Here is a 21,477-nt window from a genome sequence, read left to right as displayed (position 1 = left end):
TCAATGGAGAAGGGTAAATACTGGGGTTCCCCAGGGGTCTTTGCTGGGACTGCTGATTTTTTAACATATTTATCAATGATCTAGAGATAGGAATAACTAGTCCGATAATTAAGAACATAAGAATTGCCATACTGGAACAGACCGAAAGTCCATCAAGTCCCCCAGTATCTTGCTTCCAACAACAGGAGGAAATATTTTTTCACTCAGAGAATAGTTAAGCTCTGGAATGCGTTGCCAGAGAATGTGGTTAAGAGCACTTAATGTAGTTGGTTTAAAAAAAAGATTTGGACAAGTCCTGGAGGAAAAGTCCATAAACTGCTGTTGAGACAGACATAGGAGAAGCCACTGCTTGCCCTGGATCAGTGGCATGGAATGCTGATATTATTTGGGTTTTTGCCAGGTACTTGTGTCTTGGATTGGCCTCCATGAAAATAGGATACTGGGCTAGATGGACCATTGGTCTGATTCGGTAAGGCTATTCTTATGTTCTGGCATTTCAGATAACGTTTATCATATCTATTTACAATTTGCTCAGAAGTTGGCATGGATAATTTGCAATCTTTAAAATCAGCCTGCTCTGTATTTAAGGAAACCTGGTCTATTATGGCTTATATTGCAATCTCACTATCGGGATGCTCCGTTTTCCCTTTTATGATGATATCTTTTAAAGGTGCAAGTGATGCATGTGGGAAAGAGGAGCCTGAACTATAGCTACATAATGCAGGGTTCCACATTAGGAGCCACCAACCAGGAAAAGGATCTAAGTGTTACGTTGAGGATACATTGAAACCCTCAGCTCAATGTGCAGTGGCAGCTAAGAAAGCAAATAGAATGTTAGGAATTATCAGAAATAATAATAATAACTTTATTTTGTATACCGCCATACCCAGAGAGTTCTAGGCGGTTCACAACAATTAATAAGATTACAAACGAAGATAGCATTGGAATTAACAATTTTTGGAATGTACATGTCATTGAAGTTGACAGGAATTAACAGTTTTTGGAGAGTACAGGTCAATGAAGTTGACAGAATATACAATAGTAATATACAAGAGTGTACAATAGGAGGGTAACTTTTTTTTTTTTATTATTATTTACAGGGAAAAAGTACCGGTCAGTGAAGTTAATTGGTTTGGAGGGTACAGTAGGAGGGGAGGGTGGAGGTTCATGTGTATTGAAGGGAGTAGAAGAAGCGAATGGGAGTGTTAGGGATTCTGTCCGTGGAATAAGTAAGTTTTGAGTTTTTTTCTGAAGTCCAGGTACGTGGGGGCGTCAAGTACAATTTGGGCAAGCCATGAGTTTAGTTTGGCCGCCTGGAAGGAGAAGGTTTTGTCAAGGAATCTTTTGAGATGACATAGTTTTAGGGAGGGGAAGGCGAACAGATGAATTCTGCGAGAGTTCTTATTGTTGTGATTTAATTTAAAGTGGGGTATGAGGTAGCTTGGGGATAAACCAAACACCGTTTTGTAGCTGAGGCATGCAAACTTGAACAGGAATGAAAAGCAAAGATGAAAATGTTATAATGCCCTTGTATCGCTCTATGATATGGCCGCATTTTGAATGCTGTGTGCAATTCTGGTCGCTGTATCTCAAAAAAGATATAGCAGAATTAGAAAAGGGGTGACGAAAATGATAAAGGGATGGAACGACTTCCTATGAGGACAGGCTAAAGCGGCTAGGGCTCTTCAATTTGGAGAAGAGATGGCTCAGGGGTGATATTGATAGAGGTCTATAAAATAATAAGTAGAGTGGAAAGGGTAGATGTGAATTGCTTGTTCACTCTTTTCAAAAATACTAGAACTATGGGACAAGCGATGAAGCTACTAAGTAGATTTAAAACAAACAGGAGAAAATATTTCTTTAATCAACATGTAATTAAACTCTGGAATTCATTGCTGGAGAATGTGGTGAAATCAGTTAGCTTAGCAAGGTTTAAAAAAAGGTTTGGATACTGATCTTTATGTAACATCCCCCGCCTCTTCGATATTACGCGACGTAGACTGGAAGCATGGACTTCCCTTCCTATTTCCTTGGTTGGGTGTATCAACTTCTGTAAGATGTCTGTTTCCTCAATGGCTGTTTCTTTTTCTGGTGCTTCCCCTGAGAATTAGGGAGAAAGACATTCATTTGTTGAATACTTACCTTCGTAGGTTTTGTTAGGCAGGTAGGAAGGCTAAGCTGCCTCTTGTTCGTTTATTTGGATCCTGGCCGATAGGGGTCCTTGGCTTACCCGATCTTTGGTTCTATAATGATGCTTGTCTTTTGCGACATCTTTGTGATTGGTTGCGTGCAACACAGGAATATGGCCATACCTGTTATGAGTGAGCATACTTCGGACCTTATCATTTTGCCTCTTTGTTACAGGCCCCGCTTTGTCTCCTTCCTGCTCATCTCTGTTCTAGCTGGGTGGTTCGACCTATGCGGGATGCGTGGCGAATGGTGATTTCACGCCTTGGTGGCAATCTTTCAGTCACTGACCTTTTGCTGATTTGTGTACTTTTTCTTCATGGGAGGCCTTGGGGATTACTTTTCTGGAGCACATCGTTCGCCCTGGTGGTGCTTTCCCTTCTTATCAACACTTTTCCCAGAGAGGGCTGGCAGGATGGGGGCATTGCTTCGCTTTCGATCAACTTAAGCATTATTTTGGTTCCCTTGCCGCTGATCCAGTGACCTTTTCGGTGGGTTGTAAGCTTCGAAAGTCCTTCTATTGCCGGAATCCATACAGCCTTGATTTCTCTGGGTTCGCCCTTGAATTTTTTGTGTTTGTAAGCTACTTGGAACAGGATTTTGGGCTCTCTCTCCAAGCTTGGGATACCGGGCCAGTTTGCGTGGTATTCCTTGCCTTGTTTACAGCTCCTCTCTCTGTGAATGTTATTATCGCTTCCTTAATCAGGCTTTTATCACTCCCGCGCAGCTTCATCGTATGGGTTTTTTGGCTAGCGACGTTTGTGCTAAGAGTTCTTTGGAAAGCGCTAATTTTCTTCATGTTTTTGGACCTGCCCAATGGTGCTTTTTTTTTTTTGGAAACGAGTTGTTCACCCTCTCCAAGGTAGGGAGAACGAGAGGGCATTCTCTAAAGTTGAAAGGGATAGATTCCGCACAAACGTAATTAAGTTCTTCTTCTCCCAGAGTGGTAGAAAACTGGAGCGCTCTTCCAGAGTCTGCCATGGGGAAAACACCCTCCAGGGATTCAAGACAAAGTTAGACAAGTTCCTGCTGAACAAGAACGTGCGCTGGTATGGCTAGTCTCAGTTAGGGCGCTGGTCTTTGACCAGAGGGCCGCCGCATGAGCGGACTGCTAACATGATGAACCACTGGTCTGACCCAGCAGCGGAAATTCTTATGTTCTTATATATGCGTCGTGTTTTGGGGCGGGTGATACCTTGCGATCCCATTCTTTTTTGGTTGGGCTTTTCAGAGACCTTTACTCTCCCAGGGCGGGGAACCCTCGCTTGGATTAAAAAAAGTGTGTCTCTTGGGATGCAAAGTGATTCTGCAGGTTTGGACCACCTCCTCTGCCCCTTCTTACTGGGCTTGGAGAGTTCATATTGCTAAATTGATTGCTTGGGAAATGCAAGATGCATGCCATACATTTAAAGGGCGGAAGCTTTTCTTACTTATCTGGAATCAAATATTTGCAATCCCTGCCCCAGAGAGCGCGTAGTCATCTTTTGAACACGTTAGGGGATGTGTCCCTTTAGAGCTGCCCAGATCCCTCTTTCTTTCTCTCTTTCTATCTGAATCTCTTGATTTTGGTGGCACTTGTCTTTGCCTTTGGCATCCCCTGCACTAGTGTTTTTGGATCGGGGGGGGGAGACCCCCCACCAGGGCTTTCAGTTGTTCTGTTGGTCTTGTGTTCCCAGACTTGGGTGTTTTTTTTTTCTTTATTTTTATATATTTGTTACACCCAGACTTGTGGTTGGCTTTGATGGGGGTAGGGGGGGCCTTGGCTACTTGGTTGTTTACTGTTTTGACGCCTGTCTGTATATACCTTCTTGGAATTGTGATTTTTTTTTAATATGTTGCAGTATTTGGGCTCGTTGGGATGGGGTGGGATTATACCTTTTTGTTTGGTTTGCCCTTTTTATTGTATCTTTTGTACTGTTCAAGGTTTTCTTGTTGACTAATAAAAAAGATTTCATTCTAAAAAAAGGTTTGGATAATTTCCTAAAAAAGAAGTCCATAGGCCATTATTGAGTTGGCTTGGGGAAATCCACTGCTTAGTCCTAGGATAAGCAGCATAAAATCTGAGGCTGTTCTAGGGGAAAACATCCTCCAGGGATTCAAGACAAAGTTAGACAAGTTCCTGCTGAAGCAGAATGTACGCCGTTAAGGCTAGTCTCAGTTATGTTCTTATGGTCTTTGACCTAAGGGCCGCCGCAGGAGCGGATTTCTGGGCACAATGGACCACTGGTCTGACCCAGCAGCGGCAATTCTTATGTGTTATGAAAAATTATATAGATATTACAGCTAGCGTTGGAGCTATGTCTATCTTGGACAGGAGTTGTGGTCCATCCTAGCCAGGTTGTGGTGTGCAAGTGAGGACAAAATAGCACTAGGAATTTGGTGCCCGGTACATATTTGTGCAAACCACCTAGAATTCAGAACCCTGGAACTGAATTAGGATTCCCATAGCAACAGGGTAATAAATTCCCTTTGAGAATGAGCAGATACTTGAATACCACAGAAAAGTTCTATAAAATTAACAGGTAGGAAAAGCGACTGGCTGACTGTCTCTCTCTCAGACTCAGGGTTTTTAGCTTTTTTAAAGAAATTTCTTCTTGAATTGTTTTGCACCAGCTGCATGCATGTATGCATTCATGTTACCAAAAAAAGGTAAAATAAAAAATTATTATCCACAAAAAGACCCCGAGTTCAATTTTTGGCCAAATGCAGCACTGGTCACTAGTTGGGATCTGGGTTGGCCACTGTTGGGCTTGATGGACCTTCAGTCTGTCCCAGTATGGCAATTCTTATGTCCACTAAAGGACTGTGAAACATTTGTAGTTCCTGTGGTCTATATATCCTACACCAGAAGCATTGTACCAGGTCCAGCTGCAGCATCTTTTCAGATCTCTCCATAGCCTCTAGCTATGCTCCAGGAATAAACAAGCAAAGGAAAAAATTTGGCCTTACCCATTAAATTTTCTTTCATGGAATCTTATTGGACTAGTTCAGATGAATGGATTATGTCCCTTTATCAATAGAAGGAGAGAGGGAGGCAGGGAGGGGGGGAAGATTGTGAATCCTCTGCATCCATCCTCACTTCCATGTACGGGATCTTAGATCTTTCCCTAAAATACACGCAAACCAAAATGGGAGGGTGAGATCCAGTGTCCTCTACTTGCCATGCCTATAGCCTAAACTAAACCTTATATACCGCATCATCTCCACGGATGTGGAGCTTGGCACGGTTTACAAGAACTTAAAATATAGGAAGAGAAGGAAAAAAAAAAGGTTTACATGAACTTATATATAGAAGAGAAGAGTAAGGGGGTGACGAGACTAAATCACGCGAGAGAACGGCGCGCCGACAACTGAGCGCAGACATTGCGCTGGCGTTGGGGGGTGGAACCCCCCACATTATACTTAAAACTGAACTTTTTCCCTAAAAACAGGCAAAAAGTTTGGTTTCAAGTATGAGGGGGGTTACAAACCCCCAAACCCCCCACAACGCCAGCGCAATGTCTGTTAAGTAAAATAGGGGGGTTCCCCACCAATACCCCCGTCGTAAACCTTTAAAATAGTGCTTTTCTTGCTGAGTTGTCTGCGCTCAGTTGTCGGCGCGCCGTTGTCTCGCACGATTTTGTCTATGAACCGAGTAAGGGGGATAGAATTACATTTTAGTGAAAAGCCAGGTTTTCAGTTGCTTGCGGAATAATTGGAGCGAGCCCAGGTTCTGCAGCGGGGTAGTAAGGTCGTTCCAAAGACCTGTGATTCTGAAGAGAAGGGATTTTCCCAGTTTGCCTGCATAGCAAATACTGTGTAGAGAGGGGAAGGACAGTTTATACCTTTGGGCAGGTCTGGTAGAGTCAGGATTCGAGGAGTTATAAGATAGTGGGATTAAGGGAGGAAGGATGCCGTGAACGATCTTAAAAGCCAGGCAGGAGCATTTGAAATGGATTCTGGAAATCACTGAGAGCCAGTGAAGTTTGGCTAGGAGAGGGGAGACATGGTCAGACTTGCGTTTTGCAAAGATCAACTTGGCTGCAGTATTCTGGATTAGCTGGAGTCTTTGAAGACTTTTTTTTGATAGGCTTAAATAGCCTCCCAAATAGTCCCAGAGGTTTATGCACACCTGGCTAAATGGTTCACCATCTGTGGTATCTGGGGCAATGGTGAGTTAAATGACTTGCCCAGAGTCACAAGGAGCAGGTTGGGATCAAACTCACAACCTCAGGGCACTGAGGCAGCAGCTCTAAAACACTAGGTCACACACTCCTGGGCATACAGTTCTTTCTTTTGACCTGGGAACTCGCTCTGGACTCGATTCTCACATCCTCTTGTACATCAATACACCAGACCTGGATCATTTTGCATCTGCAGAAGACTGGAAAAGGGTCAGCGGAACTGCATTTACACATAGGCAGACCTGCCATAGGCTTCAGCTGTGCACCAGACTCCTTTCCTACGGACATTTAAAATCCTGGCTAATTTGAATCCAACTAGAACTGCACACCAGAATTTAACAGATTTGGGTATACCCTTACTCACAGCCACTGTGAACCACAGCATCCTAGTAGGGTCACTTCTGATGTGAAAGACCACCATGCAGCAGATTCCATTCACACCAGAGAGAACCATTCAGAGGTTTCTTCCAGCTTCATAGAAATGAGGAAAAAGCCTTGCAGGTGGGCCAGAGCCCAAGACACCACCAGGAGCACAGGAAAAGCTAGTCACAGAAAAGAATTTCAAGCCTCATTGTTATTTCTTGGCAAAGTACGATCGACTGGGGAACCCATCACTACAGCCTACAGTTCAAAATCTCTTAGGGCCTTATATCACAGCATCCATGCATCCACAAGTATGCATCAGTTAACAAGCTGGGAGCGAGACCATACTACTGGAAATGTTTGACCTCTGCCCAAAATGGGTCTACCGAGGGCATCGAGCATGTAGACAGCATGAGAGATTGGGATGGTTAACATAATCAGTATTCAGACATCATGCACATTCTTTTTTATTGCCCCTCTTTCACCCCAGGTAATACAGCCTGCCAGGCCTGAGGAGAGGGCTGCTATCCCAGTCTTCCTGAAACATTTAGAGGCTGGTGTTTTAGGTTCAAACAATTTTTATTGCTGCAAACAACAGAGTAAGCACACAATGGAACACAATGGGTTCACATCACATACAATGAGGCATCGTATTCTATACTATATCAAGCATAAACAGGAAAAAAGTAACAGTAACCGACCCCCCTCCCCTCAATTCTACTCTGGAAAACAAGGCCAGAGTTGACGGAATGGCACTCCGAGGCCCTGGACTCTGATGAGCCCTGAAGAAGCCACTCCACCTCCCTCTCCCCACTCATCCCCAAAGAATATAGCGGTAACTAAGTGCCAGAACCGTTCAACCCCCCCCTTCCCAATACCCCCTCATCCCCCCCTTGATCCTCCCACCCCACCCCAACATATCTCACCCATGCTCTCTCACCCCAGCAAGCTGAGCTCCCAGATTAGGACACCCATCATAAAACCTCACTGCATCCCTTTGGATGTAAGGACTGCAGATATGGCTCCCAGATATTCAAAAACACCATCTTCCGCTTCCGAGACCCTCGGCTCCCAGGTAGCCAACTGATTCAACTGGTTCCTCCAATGCCAAAACGCTGGAGGAGTGTGTGGCATGGTGGTTGAAGCTACAGCCTCCGCACCCTGGGGTTGTGGGTTCAAATCCCATGCTGCTCCTTGTGACCCTGGGCAAGTCACTTAATCCTCCATAGCCCCAGGTACGTTAGATAAATCGTGAGCCCACCGGGACAGATAGGGAAAATGCTTGAGTACCTGATTGTAAAACCGCTTAGATAACCTTGATAGGCGGTATATAAAATCATAATAAACTTGAAACTTGGAGGGTCCAGTACCGTCCTAGAGGCTGATGTTTATCCATCTACCTTTTGTAAGTTCCATCTGTTTCTCATGTCGTAATCGAAGCCTTTCTTGAACTGTTGCATGACCATGGCTGTTAAATCCATATCTAAGTGGGGACCATGATGAGGAGGAGGGCAAGAGACATTATGGAAACAGAGAGAGAAGAGGTTGTGACTGCAGCATATAAATAAATAATCAGTAGTCATTTACCAAATCCTTTTCTAGATTACAAAATTGTGAAATTTAGTCCTACCTGTTAATTTCCTTTCCTTTGGGTTGTACCAGTAGATGAAGGAAGATAAACTTTCCTGGTCACATCACCAATATAAGTGCTGATGCTCTTTGGAAAAGCTACAGTATGCTACTGACATTCCTGTAATCTGTGCTAAAGACTGTTTGGGGAATTTCTTTAAATCCATTTCAGGTATGACAAATGGTACTTTTAGATTATGGGTAAATAAAGGGGTTAGATTTATAGCTCAGATTTTGAATGATTCTGGAAAAATAAGTTTTCCAGATATTTCTTTAACAGTGGGTAGTGGTCCAAGATCATTATTTGGATATATGCAATTAGCACATTATATTAGTAAAATACGAAGAGGGGGAATTTCATTGGGTGTTCATAAAAGGTTTTTCAATTTTTTTAATCAAAAGTAATGAAATTCCAATTTCTGTATCTTTATTAAATAAATGGTGGTGGTGTTTAATTCCAAATAGACCATATGATACTATTATACAAAAATGGTGTGATGAATTGGGGATGCAGATTTCTCTACAACAAGCTATTTATCATATATCCAAAATTGTTAAAGGTTATATATGGAGAGAATGTACATATAGAGTGTTGCATAGGGCTTATTTCTCACAAGTACAAGCATTTCATGCAGGTCTAGTAAATTCTCCTATTTGTATCAAATGTGAGAAAGACCCAAATACTTTCTCTAATGCATTGTGGCAATGTCCTCTTATTAAATCATTTTGGTCTGCCATCTTATTATTTTTAGGTGCTTTATGGAATATTCAATTAGTGTAATCTATAAGGGGAGTAATATTTAGTAAAGCTGCTGCTTGTGGGGTTTTTGGATTAGAAAGAAATATTTTATTTCAGAAGGTATGCATGATTGGTCATAAGTGTATTCTACAATATTGGTTACAGAAAGATCCTCCTAGTTTTTGGCATTGGAGGAACCAATTCCATTGGCTAATTTTATTTGATGTCTGGGAGGTTCATAAATTTCCTAAAAGAACTAGGTATTTCTTGAAAATTTGGAATCCATATATTCAAAATCTTTCCCAAAGAGCTCGTAGTATGATTCTTAATGTTTTATATTGAGGAATAAGAAACTTTCATTACTTAACACTTTGTAATATGTGTCATCTTTCATTATGGGGGTAGGGAGGGAATTTGTTTGATGATAATAATAGTTGGAATTTCTTGAATTGTATATTTATATAATTAATTTATTACATTGTTATATTTTAAAAAATTGGGGGAATGTGAAGGGGAGGGAAAGGGGGGTGGGAAAGGTATAGGGGGGTATATATGGTATTTATTATGAATAGGTAATATAGAAAATATATTTTGGAGAAATTATAAAATTATTTATGTAATATTTGAGCTTTGAATTTAATTGCAATGAGCATATATTGTATAATTGTATATTTGATTGATTTCTTCAATAAAATGTTTTAACATAAATCAATTTCTGAATATCCACCCACTCCAACAGATATCCTAAGTTTCTACTCCAGGGTGAGAAATCTCTACAAAGGAGCCAAGTTGGTCAACGCTTTACGATGGCTTGATGACTTGAGATTGATAGCATTTAACTTCAAAAAAGGAAACTATGATAACATGAGGAAAACGGTAAAAATGAAACTTAGAGGAGCAGCTGCAAAAACCAAAAATTTACATCAGGTATGGATGTTATTCAAAAACACCATCCTGGAAGCCCAGACCAGATATATTCCATGTATTAAAAAAGGAGGAAGGAAAACCAAACGGCAGCCGCCGTGATTAACCAGGTGAAGGAAACTATTAGAGCTAAAAGAAAATCCATTAGAAAGTGGAAGAAGGATCTGACTGGCAATAATAGGAAACAGCATAAGGAATGGCAAGGCAATTAAAAGTTCAAGTTCAATTTATTTGATATACTGCCAATATAAAACCAAGGTTAAAATCTAAGTGGTTTACAATATAATAAAAATATAAAAGGGAATAAAAACTAATAAACTAACACAAGCACTACAGACATCACCGAAACATACGGGAAGGATACAATAAAATTTAGGGTATAGGAAAAAGGGAAGGGAAAGCAAACCCTTAGGGTTGTTGAAGGAGGGTATGCACAATTACAAATTCTCTATAGATTAAGATTAATGCTCTCAACATGTGATTTTTGATCTGTGGTTCAAGCATTAATATTAACTAGATTGGTTTGACTAAGAAAGTGTAAGGTGTTGCAGCAATTGATGAACTCTATGGCTAGGTTTATTGATTTAAGTTCAAGTTTAATTAATTTTAATATACTGACCATCGGCGTGCACCTGGCTGGTTTACAATGCTAAAAATGAAAGGTTAAAATAAATTTTTGTAGGGGGGGAAATTTGAACATTAAATAGACAAATTACAAATATAAAACTATGCGGTTTACACATTGCTTACATACATATTAGCCTGGTCGCCCTTTAGTCGCTAAACATGTGATACAAACAATGGACAAACATAAAATTCCCATCCCCCCCTCGTGTACCCAAGACAGCTCATATCATGCCAGTTTTGACACAATTTGAAACAATTACACTGACTCCCATTACAACAGAGGATATATTACAAAGTGCTTTTGACAGTGCACCAAGTTTTACGGTATATTGGTCTGACCATTGTACTTTCAAAATCTCTGGAAAATTTATCAATCTGGTAGAAGGTTCAGGTACGAGGGAGGGATGAAATTGATTACTGATAAAGAAGAGAGCATTCATCTATGTTTTCCAGAGCAGCTGTGAAACTATGGAATTCTCTTCCAAGGACACGAGACTGTATATAAATCGCCTGACCGTCAAAAGAATGTTGAAAATGCAACTATTTGTAAATGCTTTTATGTAATATATGCTGGGAGGATATGGATTTTAATTTGGTAACTTTGTAACAACAAGTTTACAAGAAATGCAAAGAATTAATGTTTTTGATACATTCGAGCTATCAGTATTATGTACTATATATACTTGAACATAGGACGAGACCCCCCATTTTTGGGCAAAAAAAGGCACAAAAATGGGGGTCGTGCCCTATATTCGGGTCATCACCCGACCTCCCTCCCCAACTTGATGCAGGCCTCCGATAGGCCTGGACAGGAGAGATCCCTTCCGTCTCCCAGCTCGGCCGATGCAAATCTTTTTTTTACACCCCCCCCCCCCCCCCCCCGCGTACATTTTCAGTTATCCTTGGTGCTCCAGTGATGTATGGGCAGGACCACGCTCCTGCCCTGCACATTGAAGGGGCATATACTTCTTGTAACTTTATTCTATTCCTGATTTTGTCCTATATGAAGACTGCTGACACAGTTTGTATTTGCCAAGAAACCACAAGGCCATTTTCTCTTTGTGTTCTGAGCTCTGTCTTACATTGTGTTCTGTAGCTGACTAATTTTGACAAGGTCATTCCTCCTCATGTACTGAGCCCTACATCCTGTGTTTTAGCTGACTGATTTTGTTTCTCGTGAGACAGGGCTTAGATATGAAACATTTACTAGAACTTAGATAAAACAGTATTATATGCCATAGTTATGGAAATTTCCCCTAACACCCCTTTTTGTTTGGTACCTCCTTCTAGCTGCTTTTATGTATCCTGTTACCAAATATAGTCTTAACATCTATACTCCTACTGTCATATACTAAAAAAACTGACCCATGTAAAATGCTATAAATATGTATGCAGCACTCATAATAAATGGACATCTCTTGGAATAAGCGTTTGCATGAGCGTCCTTTCTTTCTAAAGAGACTGTCTCCCGATATATCTGAGAGATGACAGCACGGAACATTAAGAAAGGGGATAAATCCTTCTTTAGGTATATTAGTGACAGGAAAAGAAACAAAGATGGGATAGAACGACTCAGGAAATCGGACGGGAATTATGCATAATCGGATTCCACTAAGGCCGAACTACTAAATGAATACTTCTGCTCGGTCTTCACCTATGAGGCCACATTTACGGACAAGGGAAAGCCAGAAAGACCCGTTTCAAGGCTTCAAGTTTATGCCCAGTAGCTTCTACTGCAAACTTTCAAGACTCAAAGTAAACAAAGCCATGGGACCAGACAACCTACACCCCAGGGTGCTCAGAGAGTTGAGTGAAGTCCTGGCGGAACCATTATCCGTGCTCTTCAATCTCTCCTTAAGCACGGGAAGAGTCCCCTTGGACTGGAAAACAGCTAACGTTATTCCACTCCACAAAAAAGGCTGCAGGACAGAGACGGCGAATTACAGACCAGTGAGTCTCAAATCCATAGTATGCAAACTCATGGAAACACTGATCAAACAGAAACTTGATACAATCCTAGATGAGGAAGATCTACGTGATCCCCATCAACATGGATTTACCAAGGGCAGGTCCTGCCAATCAAATCTGATTAGCTTCTTCGACTGGGTAACAAGACAACTAGATGCCGGGGAGTCCCTCGACGTAGTGTATTTGGACTTCAGCAAAGCTTTTGATAGCGTCCCACACCGCAGGTTATTGAACAACTGAAATCGCTGGGATTAGGGGAAACACTAGCCGCATGGGTTAAGGATTGGCTGAGCGGTAGACTTCAGAGGGTGATGGTAAATGGTACCCCATCCAAAACATCGGCTGTGACCAGTGGAGTGCCACAAGGCTCGGTCTTGGGTCCAATCCTATTCAACATATTCATAAGTGATATGACCCAAGGGCTCAGAGGAAAAATATCATTGTTCGCTGACGACACCAAACTGTGCAACATAGTAGGTAAAAGCACTATGCCTGACAGTATGACGCAGGACCTACTACTATTGGAACAATGGTCATTGACTTGGCAGCTCAACTTCAATGCTAAAAAATGTAAAGTGATGCACCTGGGTAAAAGAAATCTGTGCAGAACTTACACGTTAAATGGTGAAACCTTAGCTAGGACCACGGAAGAACTGGATTTAGGAGTAATCATTAGTGATGACATGAAAACTGCCAATCAAGTGGAAAAGGCTTCCTCCAAGGCAAGGCAAATGATGGGTTGCATCCGTAGAGGTTTTATCAGCAGGATGCCAGAAGTCATAATGCCACTGTACAGATCCATGGTGAGACCTCATTTGGAATACTGTGTTCAATTCTGGAGACCACATTACCGGAAAGATGTGCTGAGAATTGAGTCAGTTCAGCGGATGGCCACCAGGATGGTCTCGGGGCTCAAGGATCTCCCGTATGAAGTAAGGCTGAATAAATTGCAGCTGTATTCACTTGAGGAACGAAGAGGAAAGGGGACATGATTGAGACATTTAAATATATCACGGGCCGTATCGAGGTAGAAGAGGATATCTTCCGTCTTATAGGACCTTCGTCCACCAGAGGGCATCCGCTGAAAATCAAGGGAGGAAAATTTCATGGTGACTTCAGAAAGTATTTCTTCACCGAGAGGGTGGTCGATCTTTGGAACGAACTCCTACTGCAGGTTATTGAGGCCAACAGCGTGGCAGATTTTAAAAATTAACTGATCGAGTTGACATATATTACCTCTGCAAAATGCATTATCTTCTGCTATAGAAACATAGAAACATAGAAAGATGACGGCAGAAAAGGGCTACAGCCCATCAAGTCTGCCCACTCTTCTGACCCACCCCATCAAGTCTGAGTGCTAATGACCCAGATCCTTAGCTCGACCCCCATAGGGATCCCACGTGGATGTCCCATTTATTCTTAAAGTCTAGCACGCTAGTGGCCTTGACCACCTGCACCGGAAGTTTGTTCCAGTGATCTACAACCCTTTCTGTGAAGAAATACTTCCTGGTGTCACCATTAAATTTCCCTCCTCTGAGTTTGAGCGGGTGCCCCCTTGTGACCGAGGGTCCCCTGGGGAAGAATATATCGCTTTCCGCCTCGACACGACCTGTGATGTACTTAAATGTCTCAATCATGTCTCCCCTTTCTCTACGCTCCTCAAGAGTGTATAGCTGTAGTTTGCCCAGTCTTTCTTCGTATGAGAGACTCTTGAGTCCGGAGACCATTCTAGTGGCCATTCGCTGGACAGATTCAGCTCGAAGCACATCTTTTTGGTAGTGTGGTCTCCAAAATTGCACACAGTATTCCAGGTGAGGTCTCACCATGGCTCTGTAAAGCGGCATTATGACTTCAGGTTTGCGGCTGATGAAGCCTCTATTGATACATCCCAACATCTGCCTTGCCTTGGATGAGGCCTGCTCCACCTGTTTGGCAGCCTTCATATCTGCACTGACGATTACTCCCAAGTCCCGTTCTTCTGAAGTCCTAGCTAGTGTTTCCCCATTTAAGGTGTAAGTTTTGCATGGATTTCCGCAGCCGAGATGCATGACCTTACATTTCTTAGCGTTGAAGCCCAGCTGCCATGTCGAGGACCAGTTTTCCAACGTGATCAAATCCTGCGTCATATTATCCTTGAGATTGCTTTCACTTACTATATTACACAGTTTGGCGTCGTCGGCGAACAATGTTACTTTACCCTGAAGCCCTTGGGTCAAGTCCCTTATGAATATGTTGAAAAGGGATGGTCCCAGGACCGAGCCCTGCGGCACTCCGCTAGTCACTCCCGATGTCTCAGAGAGGGTGCCGTTGACCACCACCCTCTGAAGTCTTCCACTCAGCCAATCGTTGACCCATGCAGTTAGTTTCTCACCTAACCCCATCGACTTCATCTTGTGCAATAGTCTGCGGTGTGGGACACTGTCAAAAGCTTTACTGAAATCCAAGTACACTATGTCCAGAGACTCTCCCGAGTCTAACTTTCCCGTCACCCAATCAAAGAAGCTGATTAGATTGGATTGGCATGACCTACCCCTAGTGAATCCATGTTGACAGGGATCCCTTAGGTTCCCCTCGTCCAAAATCGTGTCTAGTTTACCTTTAAGTAAAGTTTCCATGAGTTTACATACTACTGATGTGAGACTTACTGGTCTGTAATTTGCAGCCTCTGCTCTGCAACCTTTTTTGTGCAGAGGAATGACGTTGGCTGTTTTCCAGTCCAGAGGGACTCTCCCCGTACTTAGGGAGAGATTGAAGAGTACTGCTAACGGTTTTGCCAAAACATCGCTTAGCTCTCTGAGCACTCTTGGGTGCAAATTGTCCGGTCCCATGGCTTTGTTCACCTTAAGTCTTGACAGTTCACTGTAGACATCTGCAGGTGTGAACTCAAAATTCTGAAATGGATCTTCCATGCTTTGCTTCATTTCCAGCCTTGGCCCGTGCCCTGGTGCCTCGCAGGTAAAGACCGAGCAGAAGTAATCATTCAGCAGTTTGGCTTTATCGGAATCTGTTTCCACATAATTCCCGTCTGGCGTTCTAAGGCGTACTATCCCATTTGTGTTCTTCTTCCTGTCACTAATGTACCTGAAGAAGGATTTGTCCCCTTTCTTAATGTTCTTCGCTAGAGTTTCTTCCATTCGAAGTTTGGCCTCCCTGACTGCTGTTTTGACCGCTGCAGACTTTGTCTTGTATTCAATGTTTGCTTCCTTCTCCCCGGTGCGTTTGTATAAGAGAAATGCTCTTTTCTTCTCCTTGACGCGGTTCGAGACCTCATCAGTGAACCATTTGGGTCTCTTGTTTCTTTGTTGTTTATTTACCGATTTAATGTAGCGGATAGATGCCTCATGAAGGGTCGACTTCAAGGTTGACCACATAGCTTCCACATTATTAGTTACTTCTTGAACCTGTAGTGTCTGATAAACGAAATCTCCCATGCGTGCGAAGTCAGTGCCCCGGAAATTGAGTACCCTTGTTCTTGTTTGAGATCTAGGGAAGCCTTTCCTAAGGTTAAACCATACCATGTTATGGTCACTGGTGGCTAGCGTTTCTCCCACCGAGACCTCCGAGACGCTTTCCCCATTCGTAAGTACCAGGTCCAGGATGGCCTGGGCCCTAGTAGGCTCTAGCACCATTTGTTTGAGCTGTACTCCCTTCATGGACGCTAATATCCTCCTGCTATCACAAGTTGTCGCTGAGAGTGTGTTCCAGTCTACATCAGGCATATTGAAGTCTCCTGATAGAACAACATCCCCCCGCAAGGTGATATTCTCAATGTCTTCGATTAATTCTGCGTCTTTGTCCTCCGATTGTCTAGGAGGTCTGTATACCACACCAAGGTATAGGCATTTTTCTCCGCCTCTGGCCAGGTTTACCCAGATAGATTCCCCAGTATACTTGACATCCGTGATCCTGGTTGTCTTAATGTTCTCTTTGATGTACTATCTTCTGTAATAAGTAATATCTTCTGTGAAATTGTAATATCATAACTCTTCACTTTTCCTGTAACTTACTCCTATCCTGAAATGTAATTCAACTGGAATGTCCCAGATATTTTCTATATTGTAATCCGCCTAGAACCGCAAGGCACAGGCGGAATAGAAATCCGTAATGTAATGTAATGTAATATTCACGTGGGATCTCTAACGATGTAAAGGCAGGGGGTGGTGAACAAAATCAAGGCAAAGAGTCACTAGAGTGGGCAGACTTGATGGGCTTTGGCCCTTTTCTGCCGTCATTTTTTCTTTGTTTTCTATGAGTGTGGGTAAGGCGGTATTGGGACCAGAACCGGACCAGGTCCGTTTCAGCTGGGGGCTTCGTCCGGGATTGAATAGGACCGTCGGTACCGGTGAGTATTGATCTCTGAACCTTGCATTCTGTTTTCCAATACTCACTGGTATCCGTGTCCTTTTTCAAGCCCTTTTTGTGTTATTAAGACTTTTGGGAGTCTATTATAGAGTTTTGGGAACTCCCACCACACATGTGAGCAGCTGCACATTCTTTTGGGAAGAACAATATTATTTATAGAGACACCTGCCCATTTTGTCGTCTGTGGGGTTAACGCTTTGTGCATGCATTTTTTCTCTTTCTATCGCTTAGAGTATAAGATTTATAGAGTATAGAACATAAGAACATAAGAAACGCCTTCACCGGATCAGACCAAGGTCCATCTAGTCCGGCGATCCGCACACGCGGAGGCCCATTTAGGTGCTCCTTTTTGGAGACCCGGTTTTCCCGTATCCCTCAATATGATCTGCAAGAAGGTGTGCATCCAACTTGCGTTTGAAACCCAGCACAGTATTTTCTGCCACCACCTCCTCCGGGAGAGCATTCCAAGTGCCCACCACTCTTTGTGTGAAACAGAACTTCCTGACATTTGTCCTGAACCTGCTGTCATTCAGTTTTAGGCTATGACCTCTTGTCCACGTCACATCTGAAAATGTCAGTAATGCTGCTTCCTGGTCAATTTGATCAAATCCCTTTAATATTTTAAAAGTCTCTATTAGATCCCCACGCAGTCTTCTCTTTTCGAGGGTGAACAGTCCCAGTTTTCCGAGGCATTCCATGTAACTTAAATTCTCCATGCCTTTGACTAGTTTCGTGGCTCGCCTCTGTACCCTCTCCAACAGAATTTTATCCTTCTTAAGGTATGGAGACCAGTGTTGGACACAGTATTCTAAGTGTGGTCTGACCATTGTTCTGTAAAGTGGCATTATAACATCTTCCGACCTACTCGTGATCCCCTTCTTAATCATGCCTAACATCCTATTTGCTTTCTTCGCCGCCGCCGCACATTGAGCCGATGGTTTTAGATCTGTATTGTATTGTATATTATTGTGTCTTGCTTATAAGGTAAGGTAAGCAAGACTTGTGCATTACCATATTGTGTTTTGTTATGGGTCAGAAAGGCACTAAGGATCCTCCCCCTCCTAAGAAGGATGAGCCTTGTAAAGCTTATGTTGCCCGTGTGTATTAGTATTTTGGAGCCTGCCACTGTAATCGCTACTGTCTATAAGCTTAACACTGAGGCAGGAAATACTGTAATGTGGAATGCATTGCCAGCAGAGCTCGATAGCTGTTTTAAGTCTAGGTCCTCCCTTCCTACTGCAGTAGCTTGTAAACAGACACCCGGCGACACTGTCGTGGATTTTACTTTTTTCTTTTCTTCTGTCGCTTATTGGGCCGTGTTTCAGTGTCTTTTGACTGCCCACCCTATGATCTCTGTTGATCAGTTTTCCGATGCGATTTGTTCTGTGCTGGCTCATATTTAAAAAAACCCCAACCCATTCTGTTTTACAGGCTCTCTCTTGTGCGGAGCAGGCTGATGCTTTTCTCACTGACCATCTGGCTGTCTGCCAGAAAGATCAGCAAGTTGTAAATTCTCGCTGTGCTCCTCTGGACACGCTAGTCACTGATCTCAAGGAATGTGATTCTGGTTTACATATTACTATTTCTGACTTAAAGCAACATTCCTCTGATTTGCAGTCTGAATTAGACAGAGCAAAAGCACTTTTGGCTGCCAGACCAGTTCCTGTCAGAACTTACTTACTCTATCGGGGTCCGCGCATAAATGCTGAACCTTCTATGGGAATTAATGGGATTCTGACTAAATCTTATCGTACGCTACCCCTGTCTGAAGTTCACCCAGATACCAGCTCTATCCTTTTTCAGCACTCTTTTCTCCTAATTCCTCACTGTCCTGTCAGCCTTCTTGGTCGAGATCTTTTCTTCCCTCTCCTCATTCAGCTCACTACAGATGATACAGGTTTGCATGTCCTTTCCCCCATTATTCCCATTCGTCCTCCGTCCACCCTTTACCTTTCCACTTGCCCTGACACGCTTTTGCCCCTTCCCCCAGACTCCCCGGTCTGGGCTTCCGCTGACACTGATGTAGGCTCTATTTAATGCACCCCCTATCGTGCTTCTATGAAATCGCTCACCCCCGTTTTCATCAAGCAGTACCCGCTCTCCCAGGAAAAGGAGAGAGCCATGATTCCACTGATCGCTTCCTTTCTTTCCTCCAGTATTATTAAAACCACCATCTCATCCTACAATATGTCCATCAACTCTGTAGTCAAAGCCGATGGCACCCCCCCGTTTCATCCAAGACCTTAGAGCTGTCAATGCTTTGGTGATTCCCACTGCACCCATTGTCCCTGACGTTCCTTCCCTCCTCTCCTCCATTCCACCTGCAGCCATCACATTTTCTGTCATTGACCTGAAAAATACTTTCTTTTCTATCCCTGTTGATGAGGCTACTCAGCCCCTTTTTGCCTTCACCTTCCAGCAACAGCAGTATACTTGGTGTAGAATGCCCCAGGGCTATGTTGACTCCCCTGTGGTGTTCTCCATTGTCCTTCGGGCTACTCTCCAGCCACGGATGAAAGAAACTGCAATGGTGTAAATCTGAGGTGAAATACCTGGGTTTTGTCCTGTCTCATGGTCAGAGGAAAATTAACACTTCTCGCATTGCTGCTGTTCTGGGTCTGCCCCACCCAGCTACCAAGAAAGACATGCTCACTTTTCTTGGTATGATTGGTTACTGCCGCCAATGGATCCCTGATTGTTCCTTCTATGATCAGATTCTGAGACAGACCCTGGGTCCTGAAATGACTGATTTTATCAGACGGACTAAAGAAATGTTGAAAGCTTTTAGACATTTGAAATGTGTTTTGGTTTCTATCCCGGGCCTGGGTCTTCCTGATTATGACCAAATGTTTCATCTCTTTGCTCGAGACAATTGTAAAACTATGGCAGGAGTCCTGGCACAAAATCATGGCGGAAAATTACGCCCTGTTGAATTTTTTTCTAAACTCACTCCTGTTCAAGTACAAGGTATGCCTGCCTGCTTGAGAGCCCTGACTTCATGTGCCTTGGTGGTAGAGATGGCCACTCCTCTGACCCTTGGTCACCCCACTACCCTTCATACTTCTTAAGATGTCCAAGCCCTCCTTCGCAACATTCATACCCAGCACATGTCTGCTCAGTGCCTTAGTGGTTATGAGGTTATACTTCTTTCTAATCCCAATCTCACCATCAGATATTCTGCCCCGGCTTACGGCCCCACCCTACTTTTGAATGGTCTTTTGACCTCAAAGGTGAACAAGATTCCCTTCCTCCTGATCATTCCTGTGTCTCTCTGATACATCAAGACACTTCCCCATGCCCTGACTTGTCCTCCACCCCTCTCCCTGACGCTTCCTCCATTTTTGTTGATGGTTCCTGCTCCCGCCATAATGACAACACCTTTCACACGGGTTATGCTGTAGTTGAACTCCCTGACACCATCCATGAGGCCTCTTCCCTTCCATATCCCTCGGCACAGGCTGAACTCATTGCCCTTACTCGTGCCTGCCACCTTTTCTCTGGTGAACGTGTTAACATTTACACTGATTCCAAATATGCTTTTGGGGTTGTACACGACCACGGTGTTATCTGGCAGCATCGTGGTTTTGTGGCAGCTGACAGTAAGCCCATCTCCCATTCTTCCCTTGTTTCAGACCTTCTCTCTGCCTTACTCCTGCCCGCTGCAGTTGCTATCATTCATTGTCGCGCACACACCGGTTTCCAGACCGAAGTTGCCAGAGGTAGTGCTGCTAAACAAGCTGCTTTCCTCCCCCCTCCCTCCCCTGTTCTCCTTCCTCTTCTTTCCCCCTTCCTCTATTTTTTCCCAGCTTCAATCCTTTGTTATCCCTTCTGAACTTGACGCCTGGCAATTGGCTGGTGCCCAAAGCCGCCCTTCGGACGGACTTTGGTGCAAAGAGGGGAAACCTTGTATACCAGTCGCTAGCTCCCCTTTATTCATTGCTCAATATCATGGTATTGGTCATCACAGTGCTCACTCGACATTTCAACTTCTTGCCAGTGATTTTTTCATTCTTGACCTTCGTTCCCTGATACAGACATATATAGCTCGATGTCTAACCTGTCTCCACGCTAGTCCCAACATATCCCATAAAGCACCACACCTGCACCTTACTTACCCCACTTCTCCTTTTACACACTTACAGATTGACTTTACTCATATTCCTCATGCCACCAGGTCCTGACAGGATTATACCCTTGTTATTGTTGACATGTTCTCCCGATGGCCTGAAGTTTTTCTCACCACAAATGAAACTGCTCAGACTGTGGTGAACATTTTACTTCGCGAAATCATCCCTAGGTGGGGATGCCCCACACACATTAATTCAGACAATGGTCCTGCTTTCACTGCCAGAGTATGCAAAGATTTAGTTACCGCACTCCGCATTGAGTGGAAATTTCATCTCCCATATCACCCACAGAGTTCCGGTATTGTCGAACGCATGAACAGGACTTTCAAGGACAAAATCAGGAAAGCCATAGCTGGCACTTTTGTGAATTGGAAGAAATTCCTCCCTA

At 43.4% G+C, this 21,477-nt stretch overlaps 1 protein-coding gene across 2 annotated transcripts in view; it reads right to left on the bottom strand.

The window, feature by feature from the left end:
* Positions 1-21,477, bottom strand: part of DHODH (dihydroorotate dehydrogenase (quinone)) — a 57,523-nt gene that overhangs the window by 28,511 nt on the left and 7,535 nt on the right. For both annotated transcript variants that reach the window (XM_033942325.1, XM_033942324.1), the window contains one exon: positions 8,114-8,196. In XM_033942325.1, the coding sequence (XP_033798216.1) occupies positions 8,114-8,196 (83 nt within the window). The remainder of the gene's footprint in view (positions 1-8,113; positions 8,197-21,477) is intronic.

Source organism: Geotrypetes seraphini, chromosome 4 (assembly GCF_902459505.1).
Source record: "Geotrypetes seraphini chromosome 4, aGeoSer1.1, whole genome shotgun sequence".
In the NCBI taxonomy this organism is placed as follows: domain Eukaryota; kingdom Metazoa; phylum Chordata; class Amphibia; order Gymnophiona; family Dermophiidae; genus Geotrypetes; species Geotrypetes seraphini.
The sequence above is the reverse complement of the archived record's forward strand: the minus strand, read 5'-3'. Positions and strand labels throughout refer to the sequence as shown.